This window comes from Pan troglodytes, chromosome 8 (assembly GCF_028858775.2).
Source record: "Pan troglodytes isolate AG18354 chromosome 8, NHGRI_mPanTro3-v2.0_pri, whole genome shotgun sequence".
In the NCBI taxonomy this organism is placed as follows: Eukaryota; Metazoa; Chordata; class Mammalia; order Primates; family Hominidae; genus Pan; species Pan troglodytes.
This window is the reverse complement of record NC_072406.2, coordinates 101193720-101214305: the sequence shown is the minus strand read 5'-3', so window position 1 is coordinate 101214305 and position 20586 is coordinate 101193720. Positions and strand designations below refer to the sequence as shown.

At 40.1% G+C, this 20586-nt stretch overlaps 1 protein-coding gene and 1 long non-coding RNA gene across 11 annotated transcripts in view; one reads left to right on the top strand and one right to left on the bottom strand.

Moving 5' to 3' along the window:
* Positions 1-18805, bottom strand: part of FAS (Fas cell surface death receptor) — a 41207-nt gene extending 22402 nt beyond the window's left edge. For 4 of the 10 annotated variants that reach the window (XR_010146650.1, XM_016918825.4, XM_063780867.1 and 1 more), the window contains exon 1: positions 1992-2708. Coding sequence is in view for 8 of the 10 variants with exons in the window: in XM_016918825.4 (XP_016774314.1) it covers positions 1992-2207 (216 nt within the window). In the remaining 2 variants the exon portion in view is untranslated. Of the gene's footprint in view, positions 1-1991; positions 3252-3769; positions 3881-18639 lie in introns of those variants that run through there. The other 6 variants (XM_063780868.1, XM_063780866.1, XM_063780864.1 and 3 more) reach the window with 5 other exon arrangements.
* Positions 1947-9929, top strand: LOC134807073 (uncharacterized). Its single transcript, XR_010146652.1, has 3 exons — positions 1947-2406; positions 8387-8544; positions 9796-9929. It is a non-coding gene; the product is annotated as an uncharacterized LOC134807073 (long non-coding RNA).
* Positions 18806-20586: the final 1781 nt, after the last annotated feature.

Genomic DNA, 20586 nt, shown 5'->3' with positions numbered 1-20586 from the left:
CCAATAACAGGGTCATGCACAATTAAAAAAAAAAAAAATGCAACCCACAGCTATTTCTCAAACTAATTTGTAAAGTAAGTTTGACTCTTTTTCTGTCTCCTTTAGAAATTTGTCAACTTTTTGGGATTTCAAACTTTTTTATTGTAAGTGTCGGAGTAAAAACACTCAGAAATAGGAAAGAGGAAACTAACACCAGGAAGGTTGAGAGAAGGAAAGAGAAAGAGAAGCAAAAGGGGTTAAGGATGGGGATACTTGTTGACTATAGTTATCACCAGAGTCAGAGGACTAGGAGAAGAGGGGAAAAGCAGAAAACAGCTCCCCACCCATCTATGTCCAGACCATTAATAGAATTAAAATTTGCTTCTGTATTCCAAGTAATTAGCACTTTGCATCTATTTTATTTATTGCTACTACTAAGAAAACAACCGTGAAGGCATAGAAGCAAACATTTTCTGTAGACACATGAGGTGACACAAGAGTGTCGAAACTTCTTTAAGGATAAAGGCCTGATGTTAGGCATGTCATGAGCGCAAAACCAATTTCTGTGTAACTAAATTTAAAAGAGTCATATTAGAGGGGAGAAATGGAAGATAAACTGCAAAACGTAAACAATGATTACTTAGGTGATAGAGTTATGTCTGATCTTTGTATTTGACTCATCTGCATTTATAAATTTTATTTAATAAGCCTTAATTTCCTAGGCCATATATCATATACAAATATAAGTTATACCTAACTTATAGGTATTATAATATGTATATATACATAAATATATGAATATTTATATATGCGTGTGTGTGTGTATTCTTTCAGAAAAGCAAAGTTTTCTTCGGGCTTTAAACACGCAGCCTCTGGTAAAGGTGCTATTGGTACAAAAGTTCAACAAGCATAGCTCCAAGCTTTGACAATTTTCTTACACTTTACTAATACTGCTGTCCAATAACTATGAGATTTTCAAAGCAGCCAACATTGCAGTGGTGCAATGGTTAATAACAAGAGAGAGAAGAGTGTGGCCTGAGGTTGTATAAATGTTTTCTCAATCTTGAATCATTAATTTTCTCCAAGGAAGTTTCTAAAGAAGCCCAAATAGTGCACACTATTTCTGAAAGGAACAGGATTTTTTTTTTTCTAATCATAAAATGGACCCAGACATCTCAGCCTCTTGGTGTAATCTGGATATCAGATGCAATCAGCGAACAGCCTGAGTTTTGGAATTAGATCTGAGTTCAATCCCATATCTCCCATTTACTAGCTGTGTGATCTTGGCTGAATTACTGAAGCTCTCTGAACCTCATTTCGCCATCTGTAAAATGGGGATGTGGTCATCTTCCCCACTACATGGCTCTCGTGAGAATCCACGGAGATCACATTTGTAAACACTTCTCTCGCTATGCCTGGCACTTTGTTGGGGCCCAGTAAAATAAAAATCCATGGACTCTCAGAGGCTCCGGTACTCAAATGAGCCTCCTGGATCCACGTCTCTTTGATTAGCCATCTGCAAGCTGGCATTTCTGAGCGAGGGACTTTTCAAAACAGGCTGCTCAAGTTTCTTGGCCAATAATAGGCGCCGGGTTCTGTGCGGTGGGAACGAGTACCACCAACCCCAGCAGGAGACCAAGCAGAAATCACCATGGGAGTGCAAGCTAAGAAAGGGCAAAAGAAGAAAGAGAAGGGCAGAAAAACAAAACAAAATGAAACCACTCAGGCAGCGACTTACAGTCTTAAAGAGAGAATTCCCGGAAGGGAGACAAGGCAGTTTCTTTTTCTGTGTGACAATAAAAAACGGTAAACAAGCCTCCAGAAGCTCATTCAGCCCCCATATAACTTTTTCGAGAAAGAAAAGGTGCCGTTCTTCCGAGCCCTCCGGCTTAACCACTGCTTCGGTGCTGACTTATTTCCTACGTCTGAGAACTGCCAGAAAATGAGCAATATCTGTTCTGAAGGCTGCAGGCTCTCTCCCCGCCCCCGCGGGGCGGCGCGCACTCACCCACCCGCGCCGGAGCGGACCTTTGGCTTGGCTTGTCAGGGCTTGTCCAGGAGTTCCGCTCCTCTCTCCAACCGGGGTCCCCCTCCAGCGACCCTAAAGCTTCCCAGACTTCCGCTTCAATTCCTGTCCGCCCCCCCACGCCCACCTCAACGTGGAGCGCAGTGGTCTCCGAGGAGCGCCGGAGCTGCCCCGCCTGCCCAGCGGGGTCAGCACTTCGCATCAAGGCCCAAGAAAAGCAAGTCCTCCAGCGTTCTGAGCACCCAGGCCTGAGGGAAGGTCCTAACAGCCCCCGGGAGCCAGTCTCCAACGCCTCCCGCAGCAGCCCGCCGCTCCCAGGTGCCCGCGTGCGCCGCTGCCGCCGCAATCCCACACGCGTCCCGCGCCCGCCCCACTTTGCCTATCCCCGGGACTAAGACGGGGTAAGCCTCCACCCGGGCAGGAGAGGGCTTACCAGAGGTAGGAGGGTCCAGATGCCCAGCATGGTTGTTGAGCAATCCTCCGAAGTGAAAGAGCCTCCCCAACTCCGTACTGAGCGGGTCCACCAACCCGCGGGAGAAGAGGCAGCTCCGCCTGGGCAGCCAGGGCTGGCCTCAGGGTGTGTTCCGTGCCAGTGCCCGCCCCTGAGGCTCCAGCCAAGTCACTCGTAAACCGCTTCCCTCACTCCCCAGAAGCGTCTTTGAACACCTGTGTGTCACTCTTGCGCGAGATCAGAGACGAGCTCACGAAAAGCCCCGGTGGTCAGGAGGATGGGAAGGAAGCCTCGCTGGGGAACGCCCGGGTTGGGGAGGGCTCCATTGATTCAGCAACTTGGCCTGCGCGCGGGTAGGGAGGGGGAGAAGTCAGGGTGAGGAAGGAGTCAGGGTTCGTTGCACAAATGGGCATTCCTGTCCCGGGGCGTTCCTGCAGTGGCTGGCATGCTCACTTCAGGTGAGGTCCTCGAGAGCCGGCCTCCTGCCCTTTCTAAAGGCTTCTGCTGTAGTTCAACCTGGGAAGTTGGGGAGGTCTTGAAGGAGAATGGAGCTCAGAGCGCAGAGGTCCTGCCTGGGTGCAGGAGCCTTGGCTAATTGCTGGAGTCACTCAGAGGAAGACTTGCGGGGCATTTGACTGGGCTGTCCATGTTGTGGCTGCAACATGAGAGGCTCACAGACGTTCCTGGAATGGACAGTTAACCATATGAAAAAGTACAGATGTTGCGCCATAGGGCTCTGAAAAGGGAGGGCCCCTTAGTTTTTATTTCTCAAGAGGAAAACAAAGCTAACAACTTAAGGCAAATCGCACAGCCCCAGCTATATTAAACATTCACAATTACTTCCTGTCCTTCGTTACTCATTATTTCCTGGCCAATTTTCTTAAAAAAAAAAAAAATCTTGTAATTCTTTCGTGCTCTGGTGAACACTGTTCAAAGTCACTATTGTTTTGGAACGGTAGATAGCTCTTAGGTAGTTTAGCATGAATTTTACAGAAGGTATGTTTGGATAATGACATCATTACTGAACCTGAATTTGGATGCAGTTCCAGACTGGACACACTAAAGGTTTCAGTATTCCTTTGGCATCGTCCACCAAGCTCTGCACCTCACTCTGCAACCTCTCTCCCTTCCCAATTAGATTCAACCCATTAATAACACATTAATAACCCTTTGCTTAGCCCACTGTTCATCCTTCAGGCTTCCTCTCAGTTGACATTTTCTTCTGGAGCCTGTTTGGGCCCTCAAATCTAGGTTAGGTTACCCTCCTGAGGGCTTTCCATCACCCTGTGTTTTGCATCTGTCACTGCACTTACCACCAGTCTTGTAGGTGTTGATAGGCTTGTCTCTGTTCCACCTTTCAGTAGACTGTTAGTGCCATGAGGAAGACCCTGGGCGTGCCAGCCTTGTGCACACACTCTGAGCATCTAATAGACACAAAAAGAAGTGGGATAAGGAGGATGGTATATGGGCATTCTCTGTATTATCTTTGCAAATTTTTTGAAATCCTAAAACTATTCCAAAATGAAAAGTTCATTTAAATAAAAAATGTAAAAAGAAGGAAGGAAAAGGGGTGTGAGGGAAGGAAAGGAGAGGTAAGGGAAGAAGGAATGGAAGGAGGGAAGAGAGAAAAAAAGGGGAAAGGACAATTGACAAAATCAGTATCTCTTGAGTGTGAATTATAAGCCAGCAACTCACATATGTGGATCTTCCTTACTGAATACTTATCATTATAGCCCAGTGAGATGAGTGATTATTAAACTTACTTTACAAATAAAAAAATGTAGCCAAAAAAGCTTAAGCAACATTGGCAAAGATGGTTAGTTAATAAATAGCAGAGTCAGGAATTAAACTTAGATATTCTTGCTCCCAAGGTCCTGCTCTTTCTATGCCATACCCCCTTCCCCTACCCTCTACCCACGTACGTCTAATTATCCTCAAGTTCAAGGAGATAGGAATATGTGCTTTGATAGACATATGTTTCATGGTCAAATAATCTTAGAAAATTCTGGGTTACTTTAATTTGAAAACTTTCTTAATCCAAAACTTCTCAGGGCCCTTAGTATGCTAATGTCAAAGGGTTGGGTAATTATATATACTGTTCCCCAAACTTCTTTGCCTTTGGAATCCTTTGAAGAATCTATTGAATGAACACCTAATGAATGCTGGTGTTCTGGGGAAAACAGTTTGGGCATCTCTAAAGGTTATTTTTATTTTACCAGCATATTCCTGAGAGTCCTCAGGCCTTCAAGGGCAAAGAAATAAAATTTTAATAATAGAATTTCAGGCACTCCAACAGATGTTGGAGATATTTTGGACAACCATCCTTATTCAAACCATACCATATAAGTTAAAGCTTCTACTCAAAAGATATCCTGGTTTCTGAACATTCTGAATAACACTTAAACAAGAATCTTGACTATGTAAAAAAACAGGAAGAGTTAAGATTAAAAAAAAAAACAAAAAACTTCTACATCTTTTTACCACTAAGACTTTTGTTCTTTTCCCCTTTGGACCTAATGTTTAAAAAATGTTGTCAACCAAATTGTTTTTACTAAATTGCAATAAGTTGATTTTAATAACTCCCAGCTATAGTGTATATCCATGACTGTTTATCCTGCCTTTCTCCTTCTTCTTCCTCCTGGTAATAGTACTTCCAAGTTGTCTTTAGAAAAACTGTCCCTCTCCCCTCTTCTTAACTATTTGATGTGAGTGGTTCTTTTAGTCAGGGTTCTCTAGAGAAATAGAACCAAGAGAATGAATAGATGGAAAGATAGATAGATAGGAGTTGGCTCACGTGATTGTAGAGGCTGGCAAGTCCAAAACTTTAGCATTGGCCAACAGGCTGGAGACCCATGAAAAAGTTACAATTCAAGTCCAAAGGCCGTCTACTGGCATAATTCTCACTCTCTCAGTGGAAGTCAGTCTTTTTTTTTTTCTTTTTTAAGGCCTTCAACTAACTGGATAAGGCCTATTGACATTATAGAAAGCAAATGTTTTACTCAAAGTGTAAAGATTTAAATGTTAATCCCATCCAAAACATTGCTTTACAGAAACATCTAAGATAGTGTTTGACTAAATAGCCGAGTGCCATGGGCTAGCTAATTTGATACATAAAATTAACCATCACAGTGGCATTGGTACCAATCCCAGGGCTTGGGTATACATGTAGGTGGAGGGAGGTAGTGGGTGGGAAACATGACTTGGCTTAAGCCAATCAGCACATCACATTCAGTTGGAGTAGATTTTGGGATCTTTACTGGAAACACTGGGACACAAACCCTTTCTTTTTCATTGGATTTGAAGTAGAAATATGTGAGATGTGAAACTGATGTGGTTGGTTGTGAAGGGAGCTTGTGGCCCTGCCAGAGCTGAAAACAGTCAACTCATGCTGAGAGGAAACCACACTGAGAGGAAACCATGCTGAAAGATCAAGGTTGGTAGAGCTATCCAAGTTCTGGATGCATTTGGTTCTGAAATTGAACCCTGGACCACCCAAAGTTACCCAACTCTACAAATTCTTAGTTTTTGCTTAAGCTAGATTCTTACAACTGAAAAAATCTTAACTGATAAATTATCAGAACTTTGATCAGTATAATAATTCTTTTGTTACAAAAGTTAATTGTTACAAATTAGCTATTCTAGTTTCAAGCTCAAGTAAAGATAATTGCTTAAACAATTCTGTAGACTGCTATCTAGGGATATTACTTCTTCTACCAAAGAATTTTTCTGTCACTAGAGAGCGTCAGAGCCCACAGTGGCCAAGTGACAAAGTCTATTAATAATTATTTCTACCAATTAATAGAAATATGTATGGGTTCTTGGGAAAGGAAGAGAGAGGACGGAGATCTTAGATTTGGATAGGTAATCTGTGAATCTAATCATATAGACATTTTCACCTCCTGGAGAACATATTATTTCCTACAGGATTAAAGAAATGACATATGCAAAGCACCTAGTACACACAATAAATACTAATTTTTACTTTTACATTGCTTTTCCTAAATGAAGTGACTTCACAAGACAAATTGATAATTTGGGGGTCAAAGTTCAGATGAAAAAAAGTAAGTTAAATGGCTTACAACCACTTTTCCTGTACTACTTCCTTCCTCCACTACTTCCTTCCTATACTTCTTCCTTCCTGCACTACTTCCTTCCTGTACCACTTCCTTCCTGTACCACTTCCTTCCTGCACTACTTCCTTCCTGCACTACTTCCTTCCTGTACTACTTCCTTTCTGTACTACTTCCTTTCTGTACTACTTCCATGCTCACATTCCTGAAGGCTAGGAAAAGTGTCCTAAAGCCTAACTGACCAGGGCTGGAAAACTTGGCCACCAAGATATGCAGCAAATTATTAAGTCTCCTAATTTTTCCCACTATGAAAACTGGTATACTAACCTACCTCTTGAGCAATGACTGAAAAAGACAATGCATTAAAGAATGTTTAGACTGTGGCAACTAAGAAGCAGACAGCAATTGGGTTAGTAGGGTGAAAACATCTGTTCTGTGGGCCCTGGCTTCTTAATCCAATTGAGTACCCCTCCCCTGACATTTTTGCATGTGGTGGTCCCCTGAAAACACAGATATTCTATGAAACCAAACATGAGAAGCATGCCTACCCCCTGGGTGTTAAGAACTGACACAAGGAAAGATAGGGACCACTTTTCAAGAGATGTTGATTTGGGGGCAGATAAAATTTCATCCTGAGTGGGCTTAGCTTAAGGCAATGTTTCTTCAACTTCAATCTATTTTGCCATTTCTGTAGTCTACTTGTATATACTAAATATATATTTAACTAATAATTTATTTTTAAGTCAACTTATTTTGTTCCCTAAGTCATTTTGTTTTTAAAATAAAACATTACATTATAACCATAAATGGAAAATCAGCATTCCTTGCCAAAAATAGAAGGTGTCCATAAAAATAAATATGCCACTATTGAAACAAAATATTTGCCTGCATGCCAATAAAAATTGTTTCCCAAACTACTAGTGGCAAGGGCATTATACTTCTGGAAAGGTTGGCTTAAGGCATGGCAGCGCTTTCTCTCTACTTTAGACTTCCTCCCTGCCCCCAAACAACCTCCAGAGAAAAGACTAGCTAGTGTGGGCCTCAGGCCCTCCTCATGGGCCTGGAAGGGAGGTGACTGGAAGGAACAAGAGACATCAGAACAGCATGAGGGAGGGGCAGTCATTGTCTCCCAAGCCCATCTAGTGCCAGGGAGTGGGATAGGGGTGGGGGACTCTTTACCAGGGCACCAGCCTTTCCCTGTTAGAAAAGGCTGAGGGGACAGCTTGAGGGAGATAATGGATGGGCAGGGAGGACTACAGGGAGTCCTGCAGAGATAGAAAGAGAATGTGGAATGGGATGTTGGAGGAGAAAGGGCAGGGGAGGAGCCCCAGAGCACTTGGGTAGAAAGGAGACATAGGTGGTTTTCTGCAGAAGGCAATCTTAGTCGACTAATACAATAGTGGTATTAACATCTAGTTCAACTGAGAAAGGAGAATGGGGAGAAAGAGTTTTGATTTGGATAATCTGTGCATATGAGCATATAGACATTTTCCCCTCCCTGAGAACACCCCCAAATTAGCAACTTGTCCTATGAAGGACAGAGTCCCTAGATATAAATCCTAGTTCAGTTACTTCACTAGATGTGAGAAGCTGTGCATAATATTTAACCCCTCTCAGCATCAGTTTTCTCACCTGGTAAACATAAGTCTTTCCAACAGTAATGATATGCCCAGATAGATTCTGGGAGATAAACTTGGATTTTGTTATTTTATTTATTTTATTATTTTGTTGTAGCAATTTGCCAATGGCCCCCTAAAGACCATCACCAACGCCTTTTATAGGTGACAATGGATATAGGCCCTGCCTATATTACCAACTAAATGCCATTTTATTTACCTATACTGCTTTCCTCCTCACTAGGCTAGAGAGCATAAGCACTGCCTGCAGCCTAACATCTTGGCTTCTCCATGAAGAATACCATATTTTTTAAACTTTCCAGAAAATAACTGAAAAGGAATCATTGGATCAGGCTCTCCCCTCCCATGGTCTCCCATTACTGCCTCTGATCAGGTCTGAAGGTGAGAAGATGTCTCTCTCTCTTTCTCTCACTCTAGCTCTTGCTCTTGTTCTCCCTTTCACTCTGTCTCTTCCTATATGACTTGGCCATTTATACAGGCCCAGTGGTTGCACGAATAACTAAACGTAAGAAGTCAAGAGAGGCCTGGCTCAGAGAGCATGGACCACATCAGCCTTTTGAAGTTCCCTTAGTGTATTAAAGCAAAACAAAAATCAACACAATATTGAACCAGTTTGCAAACACTGGGATATCTTATGTTTTCATATAGCAAATAGATGCATTTAATACTTAGAACTTAAATGCAGAATCACATTTGGTGCTAGTGTCATTTGCCACTTGACATATGACACTAGTGTGCTACTATCATTTAAGGCCGTTCATGGCTGTGGGGTGTAATCCATTCCTACTCACTCTTAATAGATTCTGACCTATACAGGCAGAAAGGTAGTGTGGGAGAGACCTCTGGGACCATAAGATCAACACCTCCCACTTTAGACTCTTCTCTACAACAGCCCTAGGAGACTACGCCAGCCTTAGCTTGACTCCTTCCAGCACTGGCTCCTACTATTTCTCAAGGCAATTTATTACATATCAGAACACTTTGCAGTGGTTAGAAATTCTCCCGATGTTATAACTTCCTATAGTTTAACAAGTGTTTGCTCAACATCCACTATACAAAGAACACTACTTATAAACAGAACTAGAATAGCTCCGTGAAAAAGGAATGATAGTAACCCTCCCGTCACCTGAGGTAGGAAGAGGCATTTTACCATCTGAAACCTCCCCACAAACTCTACACAAACCTGCATGTATCTAAAGAGTTTTTTGTCCAGGCAACAAGGATAACTAGGCAGCCTGAGTCTCTGATCACAGTAAACTGACGGAGAAATTGAGGCCTTTATCAGCCTTTGCACTGAGGAAAGACACTAAGCAGGCATTCCTCCACCTGGCTTTGAAATCCCTTTGGAATTTCCAAGTCATTCAATGGGTTTATCAAAGTTCTACCTGAAATTTCTTCAAACCTATTTTTATTTAAATCATACAAATATGTTGAAAGGAATGGTTTAAAGGGACAGACATTTAAAAATAAACAAAAATAAGATATCAGTAATATCTAATGCTTATATAATGTCCAGAACATTTGTGTGTGTGTGTTTTTTTTTTGGTTTTTTTTTTTTTTGCATAACCTGTTAACTTATCTAAACCTTACAACTCCCTGTAAAGTAGGTCCTGTTACCATCCTATTTTATAGAAAAGAAACTTGGAAAGACTTGCCCAAAGTCACACAGTTACTAGGTAACAGAAGTGAACTTCCAAAGCCTATGCTGAATCCATTTCCTCTTCAGTTACCTCAGTGGCCTTATCATCAAGATGTAAACTCCCTAAGTAAGTACAAAGCCTTCTTGTTTTGTTGTTCTGTTGAACACATGGTTTCCGGTTGATTAAAACCATACTCTTGTCATATTATTTTCTTAAATTCCGGGTCATATTGACTAAGATCATAATACAGTGAGATAAGGGAACTCTTTCTTGCACTGGGTAAGTCTGCTAAGTAAGAAGTTTTGCTGTTTATGTTCACTCCTCTAAGAATCATAGCTCACATAGCCGTGCAAATTGGATTGAAATAAAGATAATCTAATTAAGACAGTGTGGCCATAACTCCACACTCTAACTCAGTGCATTTCAAACCTCAATATGGATATAAACTACCTGTCAATATTATTAAGATTAAGATTCTGATTCGGTAGGTCTAAGTATGAGGTTATGAATTTCTCACCAGCTCCCATGTGATGTTGATGCCACATTCTGGAAAGGACACGTGAAGTAGCAAGAGTCTTTGCTCAGGGAAACCACTCATCAGTTCGGTTGTTTACCTCAAACAGATAAGGACCAATTAACCCCACTTTTGCCACTTTGGCCAGTTATATTATTATTACAGCACTTCTTTCGTGGTAGTAGATGGGAAATGTAGGGAAATCAACAAATTCAGTAATCTCATTATAAACATATTTGTATCCAGTCTCCATTTAGCTTCATATTATACTACTTAGGCTGAATTTTTACTTAGCAGAAACAAGTCTTACTTGACTACATAAATACATTTTCCTATCAAGAAAAAGGAAAAAAAACTTAGTTCATTTTCAAAGACACTGAGCTTTTATTTCTGTGAACAGCAAGAAAACTGGCTAGAAGCCTGCTGACTCCCTCAGCCAATCAGGATAATGTGACCATAAATGTCCATGAATTCCCCCCTCAGTGAATCTCTGCCTTTTTTATTTCTGTCGTGGGACATGTATCTTACAGTTCTGTACCACATATTCTGCCATTTATGTCTTCCTTTCCTCATTTCAAAAAAAAAGAAAAAAAGACATTTAAGCTCGGTGAGATCTCTTACCAAATAACCCATTGTCTTTTATGTTAAAAGCTGTTAACTTCATACACATGCAACTTTTAATTGCTTCTTAATGATAATACCTCTTCATTTAGATCACTTAATATGAGCCGGGTACCATTTAGTGGGTTTTATAAATATGATTTCATTCAATGCTCATAAAAATCTTGGGAGGTAGGTCTTCTTATTGTGTGCACAATATAGGTGAAACAAACATGGGCCCAAGCACTTGAGGATCTTGCAGTAGTCACCCAACCAGTAAACTGTAGAGCCGGGGTTTGAACCAAAGCAATTGCTTCTCGCATATAACAACATACTGCCTTCTTGAACCAATACATACCAGTTAATCAAGCACTCACTATGTGTTAGACCCTTTTATATATACTAACTTATTTAATTCTCATACCCACACCTACAGGGAAAGAATAACTGTCCTGATTCACATAGAGGTAACTCAATCAAGTTCATGTGTCAAGTAAAGGTATCAAGATTTGCTTGACTCTAAAGCCTGGGCTCTTTGCACAGTATCATGATAATTCCTGCCTTTTTAGTGAATGGGACGGTTTGCCTCATTGCTGTTTTTCATGGAAAGCCCATCTGAAACCTTTACATACCCACGAGCACAGACTGAAACACGTAGTATCTGGGACTGGGACTAAATTACTTTGCCCAACCTTTTATCTACCGTTTCCCCCATCCAGCCTCTCTCTCCCTCCCTACAGTGTTCCCTTCCCAGGACATGATGCGTCTCCCACCCTGCCCACCCCACTGCCTGTGGCACTGTTAACAAAGCAGCTGTTGGATTGAATTGGGAAATGTCCCTGTTTTGACCTTGGTTCTTCCTCTGTCCTAGGATCATACCTCTTCAATTTGCCTTCCTTTCCACGGATACTAGTCTAGACCTCACCCAAAATGAAATTTACTATCAACTTTTCCTGGTGTGAATATAGTTAAAAAGTGTAAATCACAATGATGGAAGATAAAGCAATGGCCAGTTCTTTAAAAAAAAAAAAAAGACATTTCTCTCTTAACCCGATGGTTAATAAGTGGCTAATATTTATCAAGGGTTTAACTGCACAGGAGAAGTGCTTTATGCACACAATGTCTCATTTGATCCTCACCTAATCTTAACATCTAATATTATTCTCATTTTACAGATTAAGAAACATAGGTTAGGTGAGTTTAAGTAATTTGCACACAGCTAGTATGTGGCAGAACTCGAGTTGGGACACAGGTCTGGAGGCTCCACACTGAACACCCTGTGGACTGGCCCCGCTCTCTCTTGGATATTGCTGGGCCTGCCCTTTGCTTGTGCTGACTTCCTCACAGTTGGCCTCCCCATGCCCTGTTCCTACTCTGTCATTCAAACATCCCCTCTGGAAGGACCCTATTCCTCCATAGTCCAAATCCCACTTTTCATATAAGGCAAACCAAAGCCTCCTCTGACTCACTTTATCCCTTTGTGACCTTTCCAAATTTAGAACTTTCTCAGCACTTTTGAGGAGGGAGTGAAACTGATTTGGCATTTGGAGTCTGGGAAAATTATCTCTCTCTTTTTAAATTTACACATCAGATAAATCCAGATTCATTTGGAATTGAGCTATCTCATTCTTTCTTATCATTGCCTTGTAACTGTACTTGACTTTATATGGCTTGAGTCTCATTCCTAATCAGAATGCAACTTGCTCCAGAGGGGGGACATTTTGGCCACTTTCTTTGAATGGAGGCTTTGAGCTTAAGTCTAAGATCCCAACAATTTTCCTTAACTAAACGAATACTTACGAGTACCTACTTTGTACCATGGACTGTGTTAGGCCTCAGGGAATAGCAGTAGGCAGGATAAGAACATTCCTTGCCTTCCTGGACTCTACAGATTACTGGGGATGACAAATTAGAGTAATTATAAGCATCAGGCCTGGCCTCTCTTTGCCTGTGAAATGCGTCTCTCTTTTGGCTCACCAGACACCACAGTTCTGGCTCTCATTTATCCCTGGCTGTTGCTTCCCTGTCACCTCCACTGTGGTTATGTTCAGCGTCCTGATGCTTGCTAATGTGCTCTCCTCAGTCCTCAGGTCCCCTAAGTTCAAAGAACGCCTGAAGTGTCAACCATCACCTCTTCTCAGATGCTCTTCAAATCTATACCTCATGCCCTGACTTAGTTTTACATTTAAAGTGCATTATGTTTAATTCCTGCTCATGTTCCACTCACCACCTTGAATTCTTATCGTGCCTAAAACTGAACTGTTTCATTTCTGTCCAGACCAGAAGGGTGGGAAAAGTAGAAGTGGTGAACAAAACTTAAAAATTAATAAATGAAATAAAATTTCAAGTGGAAAGAAGTCCACTTTATCTTTCGGCTCAGCTGGCCATCTTCTGAAACTACAGACTTTGCAAATTAGCTTTGCATTTTCTGCATCTGTCAAGCTCCATAAATAGCTTGGAAGCTCTTTGAACGTAAGAACTATATCTTCTATTATTCCATTTTGCCAGGATCTACCCCAAAGCCTTTGTAGGTGCTTTACACATGTGTGAGGAGGTGTGTGGTGAGGACACAGGCACTAGAAATGACCTTTGCTGTTGCTCTCTGGATCCTCCTGGCGTTTGATTAGAGAGTCAGGACTAAACAAATGGCTAGCAAATTATACAGTCAAGCACATGTAACCTTTTCTGATCGAATTGAGTTTGGATTTTGTCCTGATTTTTGATAGGAGGATCAAAACCATGGCATTTATGCTGTTCTCGCCCCATCTCTCAGGTTATGTAGACTTGTTAAAAAAAAAAAAAAGTCATCATTAACAATTAAAAGAGAGGGAGAGTGAGAGAGAACAGCCCTAGTGTGAGACTCTCACATTCTCTTTCCCCATACTTCATTAGGGTTATTGCTGCCTACGCTTATTACTGTTTAAAATCATCCCAAGATGAGTAGCCTGCATTTTAAGGGTTCCTGACAATTATTTGGCCAGACTCTCATCTGTCCTGAATGCTGGCATCTTCTCCTTGTGAACGTCTCTCTTTGAAGTCAGCAGGAATCTGGTCTGTGGTGAGCCACAAGTCTTCCCTTCCTAGGAGCCAAGGCTGGCAAGGCACCCTGCTGCAGAGCCGGGAAACTCGCTGACCTCATTTTTTTTTTCTGCTTTTTTGTCTCAGTACTCACTTTCTTCCCTTCCTTATCTCTCCTCCCCAGATCCCTACGCTCACACACAACATCATAACCCATTAAAACCAGCTTAGTAGAAGCTAAAGAATCTATAATTTTAATTGTACTTAATTTTTATCCATTTTGTTTTCAGTGTTTCAGGCAGTGGACAGTGTTTTTAAACATAAAAAGGTTTTCTGAGCTTTCAGTTTTCTGATTTATAAAACAAATATTAACAGAATAAACTTTATATGCTTATTAGGAGGATGAAAGGAGGTAATTCATAGAAAAGATGCTATGCAGTGCCAGAAACAGTAAATTCTTGATGAATATTAGTTCCCATTAATAATAAAAATATAATAATAATAATAGAGAAGAGATCAAATTCAAGGACAGAAAGAATAAGGAAGGTTGCTTCTAATAGCTTCAGGTGTCATAGAAGGCTTTTTGGAGAAATTACCACTAGACATGGAACAATTTAGTGTGAATTTGTAGAAGAGAGGATTCATTTTAATAAACTCCCCCTCTCAGGGTGACCCAGACACCTAGACATCTTCAGTTCCCTGAAGTAGGGTGAGCTGGAGCCGTGGAGCAAATGAACTGAGCCTGGCTCATGACTAGACCCATCTCTCAGCATGAGCCTGACTGGTTGTCACTTCTTTCCATTGAGATTGGCTTTCAATAGAACAGAATCTTTTCTCTCTCTTACCACTTTCTGACAGGTCAGAGCAGGGGTGATGAAAGCCTGAGCAGAGTACAACAAATGTATTCACAGTTATGTTTTCTCAACTTCACCCACTTATGTGAAAAGGACAGTCAAGAGCTTATCTTAAATTTTTTAACAATTCAGTCCACACAAGCATTAATTCATTAGATGTCAAAATAGCAGAAAATAAGCTTCTCCTTTGGGATATGTAGGCATACATTTTGCTGCTAATCTAAAGGAATCTGGGGAATGTGGGCAAAAATTACCTTCACCAGATATAAGGATCTCAAGCACAATGCAACTTCTCTACAAACATCAGCATTGGTTTGAGCCTCTAAGAAGCTCTAATAATATTCAATGAAAGAATTATTTTATTTAATTTTCAAACTTCAACTCTACCCAACACCTGGACCTTTACATTTGGTTTTATTTAGTAAAAATACTTTCAAGAAATTCTGTTCAACACTTTATTTCTATCATAGCTTCTTAATTATGAATACAATTTTGTTAATTTAAAATTATAATCATCTGTCTCAATAGTTGGTGTGTATTTTAAAATAACACAATATCACTGAATTGCTGCTCATTATGTTCAGGGTACATTAGAGATATGTTAGTCATTTTCAATTTAGTGGAAAGGAAGTGGGTTTTTGCTATAGAACTACAAAATTTTAGGGTCAAAACACTTGAATTAGTTCAGTACAATGGAAGGACTATTCAAATGTAATTAATGTACTAATTTTCTCCATTTTCCGTGATCCTCATAATGAACCAATATATTTTCCTTGGCCTATCAATCCTTTTGTTAGAGACTAAATAGTTTCCCCTTGTTTACTCTGGCATTTGTGATAATATCAATATATTAATTATATGTTATCTATTATACCAACCTTGTCCAACCCACGGCCCGTAGGCCACATACAGCCCAGGATGGCTTTGAATGCAGCCCAACACGAATTCGTAAACTTTCTTAAAACATTATGAGATTTTTGGCGATTTTTTTTAGCTCATCAGCTATAGTTAGTGTTAGTGTATTTTATGTGTGGCCCAAGACAATTCTTAGTCTTCCAATGTGGCCCAGGGAAGCTAAAAGATTGGACACCCCTGTATTACACATTATATTATCACTATAATTAATTGATAATAGTAATGTATGGTTGGGTCCTAATCGGGATGGGACATAAGATTCAGTGGCTGGGTCATTTGACCTTGCCTCAAACTTGAAAGAGACATCAGATTTTGGTGACAATTAATTTGTCAGCCAAATGAAGAGGAATGAAATTTGGCTTCTATTAATCTCACTGCATAGTATTATGGTATAACACAATGGGAGTAGTACTGTATGCTGATAGTGCACTAAAAACTCCCCAAATCTAAGCATAGAGGACAGATTCAATGGAGGTGAGCCTCAAAAGCTCAAGTCATCAAGTCACCTCCTGCTCTGTCAAGTATCTCCTGGTTTGTGGCCTTTCTTTAATTCTCGAATATTTATTAAGAGGCCAATATGTGCCAGGCACTGTTTTATGACCTGGAGGCGCAGCATTGACCAACATTGAAAAAAAAAATCCTACTCTCATGGAACTTATGACCCAGTGGAAAAGTAGTCACGGCCCCATTTTCCTAAGCCCAGAGCCCACACATTTATTTGCTGATAGTTCCCTTTGCTCTCCATGCCCCTTCCTGTACCATCTCTACTGTTCCACCTGATTCTTTACGTATTGGAGAACTGGGAAAGCAGGAATGACAGGAAAATTGTTATTATGTCTAGTCTGTAATAAGAAAAAAACAAACACTTTCAGTACTTTCAGTTTTTAAAAAGTATGACAGTACTATTGTCCTTCTCAACTAATTTTTCTGCAGGGAGCTAATACCTCATTCAAATGCACACACTGCTCTGTACACGGTTTCTTCCGCCTCTGATTTATCTCCTTCCTTTTGTATAAATTTAGCAATCTTTTCCTCATAAACCTTAAAATAGCCAAGTGTTCAAAGATTTGGAAAATGTAGAGGCAGTATCATTGTTTGCTCTTGCTTGAGAGTTTTTTTTTTTTTTTAATCGTTGACAGCATTCTGGTTTCACTTTCACTTCAGTCGGTAATTTAATGTGATACTAATACAACCTGTAATAACAGTTAAATGCATGGAGCATGAACTACATGCTAGAAATTACAGTAAACAATTTGCATCATCTAACTGAATTTCCAAAATAAACTTATTATTTTCCTCACTTTAAATATGCCTTTTGAGAGGTGAAGTAAATGGCCCAGAGTCACAAAGCCAGCAAGTGGCTGATCTGTACAGTATTACAGTGATCTAGGATTTAGGATTTAGAGCGCTATATAGTACTATAATGATCTCAGCTCATCTAACTGCAGGGCCACGTTCCACATATTTTTTGGCCCCACAATATTAGAGCATTAATCAGTTTCCCAAAAATGCTTCCTAATTAGAGTGAAAGAGATTTATTTTATCAAACAAAGTCTTAAGTGAACTATGCCAAAGTCAATGATCTGGTGGAATTCACAGAAATGTTTGTATTACTTAATAACCATTAACTAGCCAGGCGTGGTGGCTCATGCCTATAATCTCAGCACTTTGGGAAGCTGAGATGGGAGGACAGCTTGAGGCCAGGAGTTCAAGATCAGCCTGGGCAATATAGTGAGACCTTGTTACTATTAAAATAAATAAATAAGTAACTGATCTCACTGGCTACAAGAGGAATTCATTTTTAAAGACCACCAACATTTAAGAAATTGCATTCTCTAGCAATTGCTTTTTTCATATTTTTCAACTAATTGGGTAGGAATTTAGTTTCAATATCACTTTTAATACATAAAGTACCAATTTAAAGTGCAAAATCTTTAGACATCTATTTTGGGGAAAATGTCAAGAACATTTTTCTATTTGGCATTGGTTCACCAAATTGAGTCCTTGAGAGCCTGATTTTGTTTTTTTTTTTCACCAAAGAGTCAAGCCAAATGAAATTCCACCCACTTTAGTCAGGGTATATTTCTGGGTCCTCTCAATGTCTGGTTTAGTTCTAGTTTTAAAATTTAAGAAGAATTTAAAGCTCTGGAGACATGTATTTATGTAAATACACAAAACAGAGGCAGGGCACAGTGGCTCATGTCTGTAATCCCAGCACTTTGAGAGGTCCAGGTGGGTAGATCATCAGAGGTCAGGAATTCGAGACCACCCTGGCCAACAGGGTAAAACCCCATCTCTACTAAAAATACAAAAATTAGCTGGGCGTGGTGGTGCACGCCTGTAGTCCTCGCCACTCGGGAGGCTGAGGCATGAGAATCGCTTGAACCTGGGAGGTGGAGGTTGCAGTGAGCTGAGACTGTGCCACTGCACTCCAGCCTGGGCGACAGAGCGAGACTCTGTCTCATAACAAAAACACACAAGACATAGAGGTAAATATTTATGTATGCAAATATATATACCTGTTAATATTTGGCCTGGCAAAAACAGTTTGCTAGATGATTTTTTTGGAAAAGGCTTTGGTTCAGTAGCAGAAATGAATATGGGTGTTATTCAAATGTCTGTAAATTAATAAGGGCCCTTTGAGGTTAGTTCAGCTTAAGCATTTTGAATCTGAAGAATGAATGGTCTATGTTAAAGATGCTTTTGGGGAATGGGAAGTGGTGACAAACACAACATTGCATCCCAAACAGAGCCAAGGTGACAGGGTACCTGGCCTCACATCCATGAGTACTTGAGAAATGGATAATCAAGATGAAATGACGTGTTTTTCTTTAGAAAGGAAAGGCAGAGATAATGGCTAACAAGAAAGAGTTGTTTTCATCGGGAACTCTATGAAAGATTTTCACAATTGTTCACCTGGCAATTCTTGGATTACCTAATCACCTTCTCCATTCCACTTCTTGTCTCTCTCAGAGCTGTTCAGATGGTGATGATGACCTAGAGATCCCCAAGAGTGGGAATCCATTTGGTCCATAGCCAATTTTCAGGGGCTCCATCTCCAAAGCAGTGCCAGAAATTATCCCAGAAAGGAATTTCTGAATCTATAGGTCACACAGAAGAAAGGGAAGGTGAGAGGATTGGGAGGCAAGGCCCAGGAAAAATTAAAATAGAAAAATAAAACATAGAAGTTAAAATTATTTTTTGAAAGACTAAGTACTTACAAGGTTAGCTTTTAAAATAAAACAACTACAAACTCTAAATGGTTTCAATTTTGCTTTAGTATTCTGCAGTGTTTCTTTTCAATAGATTGGCCCTCACATATAAACACATACACAATCTTTATATTTGTCATCTAAAACACCTAGTATCCTACAAAATTACCTGTAAGAGTCTCAGTTAAGTAGACACTGGAAAAACAATCAGAAACAGATTAAAAGATAAATGGGGTCTCACTTCGATAGCACATATAGTTAACTAGAAACAACGCAGAGAAAAAGTAAAAATCATACCATTGTATGAGGCTTATAATATACATTTAATGGGATGAACAAGGGTAAAATCGATTTATACATTTGTAAGGTTACACTAATTTCCATGAAGTAGATGGTGAGTATTTAAGGATGTATATTGTAATCCCTAGAGCAACTTTGTAAAAATAATGCCAAAAGATATAGTTAAAAAGCTAATAGATAAATTACAATGAAATTTAGAAAAAAATTAAACAATATAAAAGAAGGCAGGAGAGAAGAAAGAGAACAACAAAAAAGGCAAAAAATAAAAATAGATCAAAGAACAGTAAATCTAAATCGAACTGTATCAAATATTACATTAAATATTAACAGACTAAAAATAAAAGGAGATCAATTTTTTTCCTAAACTCCCTGTTCTCAAAACTCCTTTTGTGACATCAATTACTATTACAAATAACAGTTACCAATCCCTTAATTTCCTGCTGCCTGAAGACAAGACAATAGCTGAATTTACACTCCTCTCCCCTTAATCGTTAGCAATTGAGGACTTTGTTTCATTTCATTTTAAATGGCCAGTTAATAAGTAGTCCCTGGCTGGGCGTGGTGGCTCATGCCTGTAATCTCAGCACTTTGGGAGGCTGAGGCGGGTGGATCACAAGGTCAAGAGATTGAGACCATCCTGGCCAACATGGTGAAACCCTGTCTCTACTAAAAATACAAAAATTAACTGGGCGTGGTGGTGTGAGCCTGTAGTCCCAGCTCCTTAGGAGGCTGAAGCAGGAGAATAGCATGAACTGGGGAGGCAGAAGTTGCAGTGAGCTGAGATCACGCCTCTGCACTCCAGCCTGGCGACAGAGCAAGACTCCATCTAAAAAAAAAAAAAAAAAAGTAGTCCCCTTGGACAGCAGCCTTCTAGCGCTTCAGAAACTATAAATTTGGCTTAAATAAACTGTTAGGCAAACTGTAGATCTGCTCACCATCAGAGCATCACCCTCTGAACACCAATTCTTGGCTGCTTTCTAGGGAGAAAATATGCAGGAAGGACAAAAAGAGGGATATTGCACAAATTGCTAAAGCCATTACATGCTAGGACTCCTGTTTGTATTATAGTCTTACACGTGTGCTATTAGTTACAAAAAGATAGCAACAAAAAAGAGCAGCAAAAGAACTCTTAAAGTGGTTGGCATTATGACTTTTATTATATGAAAAAAAGGCAAATCCAAATCATCTAAAAAAGGAAGGAGTTAGTCAAATGACAAAATCTGGATCTAAACCTGTATCAGATGGGATTTGAGGAAACATGTCTGCCACTCATTCTTAGCTTATTCTGTTTACCCAAACACTCAGATCCTAACTTGAATTTAAATGGGCCGCGTTGCCAAAGACTGCAACAGAATCAGATGGCTCCATGC